The following is a 13736-nucleotide window of genomic DNA, read 5'->3' as shown; positions in this document are numbered from 1 at the left end:
GTTAACACATTTACAGCACTAAGGACTTGGCTGGCATTCAGCTCCTGCCTGAAAGCCTCTTGGGAACATTAGACACCACTCCTCTCCCCACATTGTCCTTTACACCTTCTCCTCAGCAGTGATGAAAGAGGAGCAGAGAGTCTGAAGGGGTTTTTTACCTGCCAATTTGAACAGTGGGCTCGGTGGCATAAACTGTTCCAGTGAATCCTGTGTACTCTGTGATGTAGGGCAGTGCCATCATGCAGTGATAGTTGGAGATCAAGATTACATCCACTGTGGAGAGGTCAAGCAGTTCAGTCTGAAAACAGAGCAAAGAGAGATGCAACTTGTAACCCTTTCATGCAGTTTAATAAATGGCAGAAAAACTCCTTATTCTATTTTTTAAACTTTATTGCAGGAATGTAGCTGGTTTATAAAAGCTGTCTCAGCTTTTGTAAGATTAATGTTGCCTTTAAATTAACAAGATTTATTTTAAAAGCCCCCTAAAATGATTCCATTCTCCAACCATGTCCTGGGTTTTTCTGTCTTTCAGGTGATGAAATAGCTGCTGTTATGAGATCCATGATTATTTTACTTTGATCAAAGAATTGATATGTGCACCTCCTTAGGGAGGAAGAGACACCAAAACTTCTGCAGCAGGGATTTAGGGTGTCCTGTATTTTTTTATGCAGCACATCATATTGTACCCCAGGAAAGAGATGAAGGAAAATTGTTTTTATTCATATGCTTAAAGATAATCCTTATATTTTCCAAAAGTAAATGCTTGGCATGTTTATCATTCATATTTTCTACAGCAGATGAAGCCCATTGACAGGACACAACAAAATGGATGGGTGGGCTCAATTCATTTTGATGTGACAGCTTAGACAAGAGTTCTGAGAGTGAAAGAAGATTTCACACATTGTTAAAAGAATTTTAATTAGAAATATTTACTGGTAATGCTGTAACACAAATGGTGTCAAGTCAGAAATGTACAAGATTACTGACCTCTTACTCAGTTATTACAGAGCAGCTAATGGAATTCAACACTCATCAAGCACATATTATCTGATTACAAGGCTTGGTCCAGCAATTTGAATAAAAAAGGCAAGAAAGTAGGTCACTCTGCTTTGCAGAGGGCTGACACACTGCTCTGGTGACAAGCTGCTTAACTCCTCCTAAGAGCTCATGGTTTCAATCCATGATCACAGCTGATGTGGCAGCAATGATCCCTAAGCTGAGAACAGGAGGTGAAACATCTTCAGCTCCATGACGGGGCATCTTTTATCTTTCTGGGCTTCCAGGCAGGAACACTCTCCCTGCAAGGTAACAAAGGATCTACTCCTGCCAAAGCTTGGATTGTCCATGTTTTGGTTTTCAGCTGTGTCCAGACTGTACAGGATCAAATTCTGGACTGGTTTGGGTGGGAAGGCCCTTAAAGATCAACTTGTTCCACACAGAGTCACCTTCCACTGTCCCAGGTTGCTCCAAGCCCTGTCCAGCCTGGCCTTGGACACTTCCAGGGATCCAGGAACAGCCACTGCTTCTCTGGGCTCCCTGTGCCAAGGCCTCACCACTCTCACAGGGAACAATTCCTTCACAATATCCCAGTGGCAGTGGAAGCCATTCCCTGTGTCCTGTCCCTCCATGCCTTGTCCCCAGTCCCTCTCCAGCTCTCCTGGAGCCCCTTTAGGCTCTGCAAGGGGCTCTGAGCTCTCCCTGGATCCTTCTCCTCTCCAGGTGAGCACTCCCAGCTCTCAGCCTGGCTCCAGAACAGAGAGGCTCCAGCCCTGTGTCGAATCCCATCCCAGGAGGATGCACACCAGCACTTTCCAACCTTAAGCATGCCACATCTCAGCACCCTTAGAAGCATTTACTGAGAGTTTGAAAAGGGTGTCAAAACCAAAACAAAGTGAAATCTTCCCTGGGGCTTGCGGTGATCTCACTAAAGTGCCTTTGAGCTGAAGAGGCTTAAAAATGTTTCTTGCATGTGAAGTGAGAGAGCAGAAGGTTGCAAAGCAAAGAGAGGGCTGCACCCTGCACTCTGACATGTGTGAGAGTACTCTGCTGCAGAGACAGCCTCTTATCACCTTGTGGCTGCTGGATTAGATCCAAATCTTGCCTTGCTTTGGCAATGGTGCTCTGGGAACGATACAGAGATTCTCTGGCTGATCCTTCTGCAGACAAGTTTCTTCAAAAGAAGTGCCATGGAAGGAGACAAAGTAAAAGCTTATTTCACATAAGCTCACTTTTCCACTCTGTGTTTGCAGCTGGCCATGACTCCTGAGCCTCCTGCAGACAGGTGAGCTGGGTATCATAGCAGATCTCTTCCCAGTGTTCATGGAGGAGATGTGGGAATTTCAGGAATCATCTGAGACGCCAATTTGAAGTTCCTGCAATGGTGATGTGCAGTTGGTTCCATCTTCTGGTTGTAGGATGGGCTGCTGGGAAGCAGCCTGGTGCAGTGATAACTGGAGTAAAACAAAGCAGTGACTCCCTGTCTGTCCTATCTAGAGCTACACGTGTGGGTATTTTCTAGCCCAAAGTACAGTAATTTCACCATTATAAGCTGCATGGTACAATACAGAGTGTGATAAAAGGTGTCTATTCTATCACCATCTGTTGAGGGTGGGGCAGTGATCCTGATCTCCCTGGGAGATATTCTGCTAATGGGCCATCCATTGAAACAAGGCAGGGCATTGTTCTTTATCTTTTCACAACCCATCCTTCCTCCAGCCAGTCATTTTCTGCTCATGGCCATTGAGTCCCACTGTGGCACTGATAAAATTACTGCATCCCATTGGGAGTTGCTCCAGCCAGGGGGAAGAGCCCAACATTTCTTACCAAGATAAAAACAGAGGGTTTGGGACACTAAGGGAGCCCCTTTCTCCACTGGACTCCAGAGGAAAACCGGATTTCTCCACATCCCCACTGGAGCTCCGGAGGGAAACTGCACCTTGTACAGGAGCACTGCTCCAACTGAGCCACATCTGTCACTGCAGGAGGATGCAGCCACCATGGATGGGACTGCTGCCAACACCCTGCCTGACGGGTGTCAGGTTGTACTCTGACTGTGTCAGGGTTTGGGGTTTGTTCTTTGTAGTGCTGTATTTCTATTTTAATTTCCCTAGTACAGAACTGTTATTCCTAATTCCCATATCTTTGCCTGAGAGCCCCTTGATTTCAAAATTCATAATAATTTGGAGGGAGGGGTTTACATTCTCCATTTCAAAGAGAAGCTTCCTGCCTTTCTCAGCAGACACCTGTCCTCCAAACTAAAACAGCAACTTTTCATTCTCTGTCCATATCTAAGCCACACCTGATTATAAGCCGCACTTCGGGTTTGGATCAAAATTTTAGTCAAAATGGTGCAGCTTATAATCGTGAAATTACTGTAACCACAAAGTCTGGCTGAAGCACCCTAAACCCCAGCAGATAATCATTCCAAAGAGAATCCAGCACATAAACCCTGTCCTTCCCAAGATCTGGGCCATAATGGCACTTTCAGCACACACAGATGCTTCCCACATCCCTCAGTGTCCCAGGACAGTAACCAAAGGGCTCCCAAGAACACAGAATTATTATGTTTTGGGCTGCTCTTTTTTGGTGTGATTGGATTATGACAATTCCAGCTGGGTTGGAATGGTTGCAATCTTTTGGAACCACTTGCCAAAAGCACTACCAGAGCTGCCAACTTGTTTGGAAGAATCAAGATGACAAGAATGATGTCAGAGGTGAGTTCCATGGGATCCACACACAGGAACAATATTGCCAGAACCTCAGCTGACAGCACCCTTCCAGGAGTGCTTTGTGCTTCCTATCTGCAAGGTCAGGCAGAAAGGGGGAAAAAAAAGCTGCCCAAAAGCAATGAAAGACAGAGAAAATATCCCACCATGAAAGAAAAGAGTTGCTGTTATCACACATTGGGGAAAGGGATAGGATCCCATACTACTCTCCATCATTCATCCCCACCTCTCTCTGCTCAGTTTTCTGTATCTTTATTTCCCCTGACCCACTGGTAGATTCCAGGTAATCCAGACATCTTCAACAGTCTTTTCTAAATGCAGAAATTCCAGTAAAAAGCAGCTTGAGCAGCCACTTGCAGCCATGCCCATGGATATGAAGGCCCAGTTCTTCCCTCAAAGAGGCTGGAAAAGTTTTTCACCTGAAAGTGCTGCTGGCAGAAGTGCAGCCCAGCAGAATCCAACCTGGCTTAACCACAGCTGGCTCCCCAGGGAGCTCCACTGGCATGTCCTGCATCTGTGGTCAGAGACAAGCAGCTTTCCTTGCCTTCATCTAGATCAGCACATGGATCCTGTCAGCCAGCCCAGCTCAGCCAGGCTCTCTTTGAAAAAGCCACAACAAGGGACAGCTCAGTTTTATTCTTGTGTCAGATATTTGCTTCCATGTCTCCCAGAAACACAGCTCAAAAGGGTTGTTTCCATCCTTTTTCCAGTGTCTAGAGCCTGGGGGCACCTTAACAACACAGAGTTTTAGCAGCATTACTTACTGAGTATTAATAAATTAGCAGGAACTTGATGATGATGATAATAATAACAATAATTTTTTTTTAACTAGTTTCTCCCATGTGATTGAGAGGAGTCAGATTTTTCAGCAAGGCTTTGAACAAACTCACCTCTGGTAAGCAGAACTCAGGCACAGAGTCTACAAACACATGGCCAGAGCACTCCTTGAGCTCCTGTAAAACACCACAGCAACAGAGGAGACACAAAAATACAACAGTGTTATTCCAAGGCAGCACATTCTGGATTTTCCAGACATTTTCTTTACCACAGGTAATTCCCAGCCCCTTTCTACAGGACATTTATCCCCTTTTTACACACAATTTAGTGCAGGCAGATCTGCTGAAAGAGTTTTCATGCCAGATGAGGCTGCTTGGTACCTGAAGGGATCAGATCTTACTTGGGAAGGACAGAGAGAGCACTCTGGTAAAAAGAAATAGCCCAGGAAGGCAAACTTGGAATTTACTTTTGGTTCCAAATAACACACAACTTCTTCTGTCTTATTAGAACCTAAATACAATGTATAGTATTTGATGAAACAACTTTTGGGGATCTAATCTCCACATGGCACTTTTTATTAAACTCTCTCCCTTGTTTTCTTCCTCTTTTTCAAGGCTGACATCAAAAACTTTTGTTGCATGAAAAGTCACATTTTTCAGGGTGGAACAAAAATATTCCCAACTCTACTCCCAGGTTCCCTACCACCCACCCTGCCTCCTCTCCTGTCCCAATGTAAGTGGTCTCAGCCAGCTTCAGACTGACAGAATTAAAGATTGAATCCAATTCTTAATAATTACAGTGCACCTGCCAACTAATAACGAATGAGCAATTACATCTAGTGGCAGAAGTCTCCTAACCTCATCTCAAGGGAGTTCAAAATGATTAAAAGTAGATCACAGCACATTTCAATGCCTCTCCAGGACTGAAGTTTTATAACTGAGTGCTGTAACAGGAATGTCCACCCCACATGATAAAACACCCCCCTTTGACTCCTTCCCTTGCCTTTTTCCAGCATGGGTCACAGAATTTACCATTGCAAGCACTCACAGTGGTCAAGGTGAAGTTAAGAGAAGCTGCCTTTGAATTTTTAACACAATTTGGAGTTTGGAGGTTTCTCCCAAGCACACAGTGCAGCAGCAGCATCCCAGAAATTTAAATATATTCCAAATAAAGCTACAGTAACAGTCTGTCCATTCTCTGGAGCCCAAAGCTCTGACACCAAAGCTGGTGCTCAGGAGACACAAATTCCAGGGAATTCAGACTGAGCAACTCCATTTCTGCCCCTGAGCCTTTGCAGCCATGCAATTGCCAGTTAGCAAGGGCTCTGAATAGAGCTGGTACTATTTTACCAACAGAAATGCTGCCTGCACAGTTCCTTTTGTCTCCAATGAGAAGAAAAATCGGGTCTTTGATCTGTGATCTTGTCTGTAAAAATCAGATCAATCCATTTTGTCCACCTCAAAGTCCCCTACAAAAGCAACTATTATCACTGTTTCCTTTAATGTTCCCATACTCAGAGAACAGTGTATTAAGCATTTTCTCCACTGGTACCTATTGCTGCCCACATCTGAAATGTATCTGCCTATTTTACTAACATCTGACATATTTTTGTGTTCATTGTTCCCCCGTGGCAGATCAAGCTGGCCGCTGCACTGGTGAGTTTTGGTTGAAGCCTCAGATAAATTCTGCCTCCAAAACTGATGGAATGAAAAGAGGAGGGGAAAAAAAAAAGCAATTCTGTGTCTCTCATGTCATTGAGGAAGTTCTGTGTCTTAGAATCAGGAGGCTGGAGATAATATCCTCCCTGCTATGTCCAGCAGCAGAACACATGTTGCTTTCAGAGGCCAAGCCATGCTTTTCCTCTCTGAGAGACCTCCCATGGGCAAACCATTGCCTTTCTCATAGCTCTGCCTGAAAAAGGAAGCCAACCTCATTTATAGGCATGCTCTGAAGCCTCAGAGTCAGAAAAGTGAGACTGTGGAATAAAAAGCACACTAAGAAGGTGAAGCACTATTATTTATGGAGCTCCATGAAATACAAAAATATTCCCACCGACAACTTGTGCATTTTAAGCGGATTTTTTTTATAATCTAGGCTACCTCTGAAGCCTGAGAGTTGCTATTAGCATTTTGTTTCCAAATGTTCTGCTCTGCAAGGACATCCTGGCTGGGAAAGGTACAGAGAGAAACCTTTGGGATGAGTCAGCTCCTGCAGCAGCAGCTCCCAACCTGTCAGGTGGCTTTTTGCAAAGAAAATTCCAACCATCACTCCAGTACCTTGTCCAGAAATGTGCTTCCATCTTTCAAAACCCAACCAGGAAGTTTGGACAGCCTGGGGCTGTGGAAAGAAAAGAAGAGAAATGACTGCAATATGAACTGAATGATTATGAGTGGCTAAGCACAGAGCTGCTCCTTGGTGTCACACAGGCAGAGAACACCATTTGTGTCTCAGGGAAGTAACAGTCCCAATAAAACAGACAGACAGTTTCACTGTGGTTAAGTGTTCACCAAAATGACTTTTACAAATCATGATGATGACACTTAGAAGTAAAAAGAGCTAAGAGGATGAGGCATGCAGGGAGGTTTTAGTCATTTATGGTGAGGATTTTAAAAAGGCTCAGCGCTGCTGAGTCCCCTGTGGTGAAACTGGATGAATAAACAGAAGTTAGGGCAGTAACAAACTCTGTGCTCCAAACAACACAAAAGCACTGTAAAACTGTGGGACTGAGGACAAGAGGAAAGACTGATGCTCTGGACTAAGTCATTTATAGGCACAGGTTGGGATTTTACACCCACATAAACCATGGGTTTGTGCCTGGGTGTCACCCCAAAGAGCCACACCAAGGAGGCTCTGCTGTGAACTGCAGGCTCTAAACAACAGCACAGCCCCTTTTTTCATTGTTTCAAATCCCAATGAAGGAATTTAAAGATAGACATTGTAATTCAGAGTTGACAGCAATAGCATTTCTTGATACTGTAACTGAGAGAATTATTTATATTTCACAGTGACATCTGATTTTTGTGTGAGGGTACAACTTAGCTCTCAAGCCAGTCTCTGCCCATATGGATGTTTGTTTACACACAAAAAAACCCCCCAAAAAACCAAAACAACAACAAACACTGAGTAAACAAGAGAATTGAACCCACCTGAAACCAAACCCTGCAACAACTTCAGATTTGGATACAGAACCTGCTTGCAATGCATTTTGCAAGTGCAGTGCACCAAGCTCTACAGACAAGCATGGTTATACCTAAAACGGGCTTCAAAATCAACATCTTGAAAATAGGAAGTGATTCAAGGGCTCAGAGGAATGCTGTGCTCAGACTAACAGCAGTATAAAAGAACAAATTCTGACACTCCAGTAAGTCACAATGAAGGGAAAAGGGGAAATCCAAGAGTCAAGGAGTGAAGACAGAAGGGAAGAGGTGAGAGCAGAAGGATCTGTCATGGAGAAGCTGTGCCAGAAAAGGGCAATTCCCTTCTGAGGATAAAGAGCAAGGCTGAAGAAGTCTGATGACAGAAAAGATGAAGTGGCTAAATGTGCTCCCCAGTGGATTGTTCAAAAGCACAGTTTAGGAGCAGTAATTTGGAGACTGAGGGGGCTGAGAATTGGTGCAGTGAGTCTAAAAGAGTTATGGAGAAAGCAAGAACAAAGCACTGTGATATCCAACAGCTCTGACAGACACAGGAGGAGAGGACAGGAGCCTTGGCTGGAAGGGTCACACCTCGAGGGCTGCAGCCCAATGTCTCAACAGCAGCACAAGGTCAGGTCAGAGGTTTGTGCCTTGCAGATCCCTCCATCCATCTGTGCTCTCAGCAGCATGAGGCAGAGCAGAATAAACTTCACTTGTCCTACTCCCCATGATTTAACCTAGCAAGAGTTTTGCTTTATTCATGATGGAAGAGCTCTAAACTTGTACAAGGCATCCACTGAGGAGTGAAGAGTCAAGGGAGGCAAAATGAGTAGGAGTGTCTTGTGTGTGGCTGAAAGCAGAATAAGCAGCACAGGACAGAAAGGACTCTTTACCTTGAAGCCAAGAAGCAACACAGCTCCTCCTGACATAGTTGTGACATTGTAATAGAGTGATTGATTAATCCAAAATAGCTGGAACTGTCCCATAAATAATGTGAGCAAGTGTGTCATGGCTAGACAGGAAAGGTTAAGAGCTTCCCACATGTTCATTTTATCATTTTGCATTTGACTTTGGTACAGGGGAGAAAACTCCATTTGACAAACCTCCTTTAAAGTACAGCAGCATAAAGAGCTGGGCAGCTGCAGGTGCTCTGCACATGCTCCATGGGTTGGTGAGAACAGGGAATGCCATTTCCAGGGCAAGGGGGAATCTAAATACCTTTGCACTGGCATTTCTTTGAAGAGCAAAGAACACTAAAAAACACCCAGTCCCTTTCATGCCACAAGCACTGCAGCACTTTCCTCTCCTACAGATTAAAGCACAGGCTCTCAAAAATATTTGCTCAAGGAGGGTCCCATGCCAGGTAGGACACAGGATTGAGAAAAGATCCTCTGTAATATCACTCATTTGGGCAGCTTTGCAGATCACACACTGAGATGTGCAGAATCCAAGGGGTTCATGGATCCTGCTGGAATCTCTGGTTAAAGACAGCAGGGAGAAGCTCCCCTGGTGTTAAGGTCTCACTCACTCCCATCTCCAAAAAGCACATCTGGCTCTGAGCTGGTGAGAACCCCACATCTGACAGACCTGTGTTCAAATTCCTCAGTCCTTCCTGTCACCCTACCTGGCATCTGATGACAGTGTCAGCTCTCTGTCACCCCTTGTTATGTTTTAACACACATTTGAATTTCAGAGGTGTTGGGACATCGTGGTAATGAACTCCTAATCTCTAATGGCACAACTGTGAGTACTACAGAGATAAGGACTTTGCAGGGGCAGCCACATTCCTCCTCACATTTCTGACTTATTTCCACAACTCTCTGCAGGACACCTGGTTTGCAGAGGGGATCAATTACTCGCCCAAGTCCATGTGCTCAGGCCAATCCTTGCTCTAAGGGGTGTTCAGTCACCTCACCGACAAGATTGATTGGATTTAAATCCAAGTGTTTGCTCTGATTCCTCTGGGCCATCAGGGGTCAAATCTGACATCCTCTCTTATTGAGTTTGAGTCATTCTAGTGCCGACATTCTGGAGGTGCTTGGGGAATTCCAGGTTGTGACCTGCAATTTGGCTGTTCATTCCCAAGGTCTGCTATCAGCACACAAAGCTGCCACATCCCAGGGGAAGGCTGATTCCTGCAGCTCTAAAGAACCTCTTAAGCCTTTGTTCAATCACCTCATTTTGCTACTTGCTCCTCTCTCAATTTCCTTTTTTTTTTTTTTTGGAGGGGGGTGGGAGAAAGCAAATGCAATTCTGCCTGTACCTGGATTTCCAAAATTTGCTGGATCTGTTCAAAATCCATTAGTGCACCAGTTGTTGCAGTCAGCAGTTGCATTATGGAGTGGGACAAAAATTGACTTTCACAGTGATCCCTCTGAGGGCATCTGTTGCCTCTCTCCAGCAGATCCTGAACTCCACGCTCTTGCAGAACAATGCACACATTGTCCATTCCTTTCCTTTGCTTTCCAAAAAATAACAAATCATAGGAAGTGCTGGACAAACTGCTTTAACCTCACTAGGTCACTTAGGAAACTCCCTTTTCCAATGGTATTTTCCCTCTCTCAATCAAGCTTTCCCTGAAGCCAGAACGTTCCTCACTTGTTTCCTTGTGGATCAAAGTTACTAGAGAAAACTCCTACTGCTTCTCATCACTGAGAGTGACTCATTCCCACCTTTCCAACTGCTAATTTTTGTCATTTATTCCATTTACACAAAACATGTCACCCTGACTAAATATCCAAATGAGTCTAAAAACCTGGGGAAATGTAGCATGGCATAGAAAGGAGATCTCAGGATTCTGTTCTAGACTCTATTTTTGTTTCTCTGCTGCTCCAATCCCATGCCCAGCTGCACTGCCCTTTTATTTATTTAACTTTTAAAAGGGAACAATTATGCCATGCAGGCAACTACCAAGGGCTGCTAAGTGCTATTTTTCTTTGCATTAGTCTGTGCTCTGAAGAGCAGCCTGAGAAGATGGTGGTGAGACAGGACTTGCTGGGCTCCACGCACTCCATCTCAGTTACCCATTTATCTCATCTTGCATGAAGAAGCCAGAAAGATGACAGATATGTGACCTCACTTGTGCTGAGCAGTTGCAGCAATACTTTACTGAAGCTTAGAATAAATTATCTAGAAAAACCAATCAATAAATCCATAAAACGTCTTCCGTCTACTGAGCCAAAGGACGTTATTTTGATAAAGAGAATTTTTAAGTGAACAAAGTCTATTTATGATATCAGATGATGCTGTTCATTTGTACCCATCCCCTCCCTCCTTTCCAATACACCATTTCAGGCTCAGCACTCCAACTGCAACCCAAGAAGATGCAGACTAAGTGCTGACAGGCCACAGAACTCACCTCTGGACCAGAGGCAGCGGGAGGAAATTGAGGGTGGACGTCATGTCCAGCCCACAGTCCAGCATGATGGTGGTGGATTTGAACTTGAGCACGTTGCATGGCAAGGTTGGATGTCCTGACAGGCAGTACTGCAAGAAGAATGAGCAGGAGTTACTCAGGATCTTTCAGAACATGATAATGTGGTGTGTGTGTGTGGTGAAGCCACACCTTGAATGCTGTGTCCAGCTCTGGGCTCCTCACTGCAAGGACACTGAGAGGATGGAATGGGAAGGGAACAGAGCTGGGGAAGGGGCTGGAGCACCAGGAGAGGCTGAGGGAGCTGGGAAAGGGGCTCAGCCTGGAGAAAAGGAGGCTCAGGGGGGACCTTGTGGCTCTGCACAACTCCCTGACAGGAGGGGACAGCCAGGGGGGTCAGGGTCTGCTCCAGGGAACAGGGACAGGATCAGAGGGAACAGCCAGACAGGACACCAGGAGGAATTTCTCCATGGAAAGGGTGCTCAGGCATTGGGAAGGGAGTCCTTATCCCTGGAGGTGTCCAAGGAATGTCTGCATGTGGCACTCAGTGACAAGGTGGGGTCAGTCACAGGCTGGACTCGGTCATGGAGATCTTTTCCAACCTCAGTGATTCTGTGAGGAGTTCACAAACTGCCTTTCCCCCCTTGTTTTCACTGTTCCTTACACACCAAAACAATCCATGATTTCCCATGAATGTGTGTCCCACAGCTGTGTGTGTTCATTGAGATTTCCCTATGTCAGGGTATTAAGGGGCAGATTTTTTTCAGTTTTTCTGATCCCAAGGGCTGATTTAGGACACGTGCAGAATCTCTTTTCCTTGCAATCACCTATTTTCCCCCAAAACCCAGGAAATCAGCTTCTTCCAAACTCAGCCTTCCTGGCAAAACTTGGCTAGAAAATTTCAAAATGACTCCAGGTGGACAGGGAGGCAGAGGAGCCCTGCAGGAACACAAGTTTTTATTTTGGTTTACCTTAACCTTGCACAGGTGCAGCAGCTCTGGGGCAAATCCTCACCTGCTTTTTGTGTCACTAAACACAAACAGGAAGCAGGAGGGGCTGGGCAACCCCACCTGAATGTGGGATTAGAGAGAAATGGCTGAGCAGAGCATGGCCACCTCTGCAGGACTAAGAACAGACTCAAGTCTTTTTCTTGGGTTCTACACTTCCCTCTAAGTGGAAAAAAAGAGAGATTATTAATTTCATTTTCTACCTCTGCTCACAATGATGTTAACACAGGATTGCAACTGTCTGGATTAACAGCCATACATTCCTCAAAAACCTGCTCCCAACTGTATTTAAATAGCAAAACCGGCTAAGCCCCAAATATTAAATTTAAAATATCACAGAGAGTTTTGTTTTAAATTCACAAAGCCTTAATTATTAAGGAGTTACATCACATATTGCCTTTCTTTTAGTAAAGTTTAAAAAAATAAGTAAAGCCAAGCTGGTGAAGGAGTGAGGAATTCACTTGGTTTATTCACAAATGTAACACACTCATGTGAAATTAAGTTCTCACCAGACCAGAACTTTGACAAATGAAGCTGTAAATTGAAATAAATAGAAAGAAATGAAGGGAAAAATAAGTTCTATTTTTGTAGCTTTTAAACTGTTGGTAATTAAAAAAGGCAATGAAATATCAACACTTTTATCAGCAAAACATTTTCTTGCCTTTTTTATAATCATGAGTAGTATCACAAGCCTGACATCTGTAAGCTAACTGGAAAATCTTCCTTTTTTCCTTCATTAAAAGCAGCTGAAATCATCTCTCTCTGTTGCTGTCACACTCTGGTAAATGGATTCCAGGGAGTCAATGGATTCTTTCTACCAGATTCAAACAAAGTGACAGGAAAGAGAAAAAAAAAAAAAAAAGGCAATTCATATTTTCTATACAGCTGTTTGCACAGGTGACATTGCTGGGCCTGACCTCTGCTAGAATTTTAGATTAACAATCCAGGAATGGGAGTGTTTGCACTGTGTGTATCTATAAACATTATAAATGTGATCATTTCCACACAGTTTATACTTGTTATTGTTTAAAACAGATCCAGAGCTTTCAGTCATGTTTCTGACTGGATTAAAATACAAATTCTTTGTTCCAAAATTTGCTTGCTTCCAGCTTTATTCCCTTATGGCTGGTGCAGCCAACACACAAAGGTTGTGTCACCTCTTCACTCCAAAAGTAATGTAAAAAAAGACACAAAACACTCAAAAGGAATAAATAAGCCCAGCTCAGAGCTTTCCTGGCTGTCCCAGAGGAGAGATGGTGGCCCAAACTTCTGCAGCTCCAAAACATTCAGAGCTGTGCAGGTTAAAGGCAATTCAATGAAGAATTGAATTCCAATTCACTTGGAATTCCAAGTGGAGCCAACAAATCCTGCAGTGCATTCCTCCAGTATTAGTATCACATGCCAGCTTAAAATCTGGGGGGAAATGAGCACTGAGATTTGCCTGAGTCAAAGCTCATTTGAGCTCCTGGGAGTGTGACATTTTCAATCACAGAATGGTTTGGGTTGGGAGGGACCTTGAAGCTCATCCCAACCCCTCTGCCACGGACAGGGAACATCCCACTAGCCCCTCACCTCTACCCTGTTCAAATTCAACCCAAATCCTCTCCTCAAAACCCCAAACTCAGACACATCTCCAAAAACACACAAGGTGAAGAATCTCATAATTCTCAGTACCTGAATTTTAAAACAGGTCTAAAGATGTTCCCATACAGACTCCAGA

The 13736-nt window shown here is 44.3% G+C and overlaps 1 protein-coding gene across 1 annotated transcript in view; it reads right to left on the bottom strand.

Moving 5' to 3' along the window:
* The window catches only part of INTS9 (integrator complex subunit 9), a 58554-nt gene that overhangs the window by 43541 nt on the left and 1277 nt on the right, over positions 1-13736 (bottom strand). Inside the window, exons 2-5 of the mRNA XM_033055860.1 lie at positions 10995-11122; positions 6779-6839; positions 4616-4678; positions 159-298 (exon numbers count right to left, since the gene is read on the bottom strand). Coding sequence (XP_032911751.1) covers positions 159-298; positions 4616-4678; positions 6779-6839; positions 10995-11122 — 392 coding nt within the window. The remainder of the gene's footprint in view (positions 1-158; positions 299-4615; positions 4679-6778; positions 6840-10994; positions 11123-13736) is intronic.

Source organism: Catharus ustulatus, chromosome 3 (genome assembly GCF_009819885.2).
Source record: "Catharus ustulatus isolate bCatUst1 chromosome 3, bCatUst1.pri.v2, whole genome shotgun sequence".
Taxonomy (NCBI): domain Eukaryota; kingdom Metazoa; phylum Chordata; class Aves; order Passeriformes; family Turdidae; genus Catharus; species Catharus ustulatus.
The sequence above is the reverse complement of the archived record's forward strand: the minus strand, read 5'-3'. Positions and strand labels throughout refer to the sequence as shown.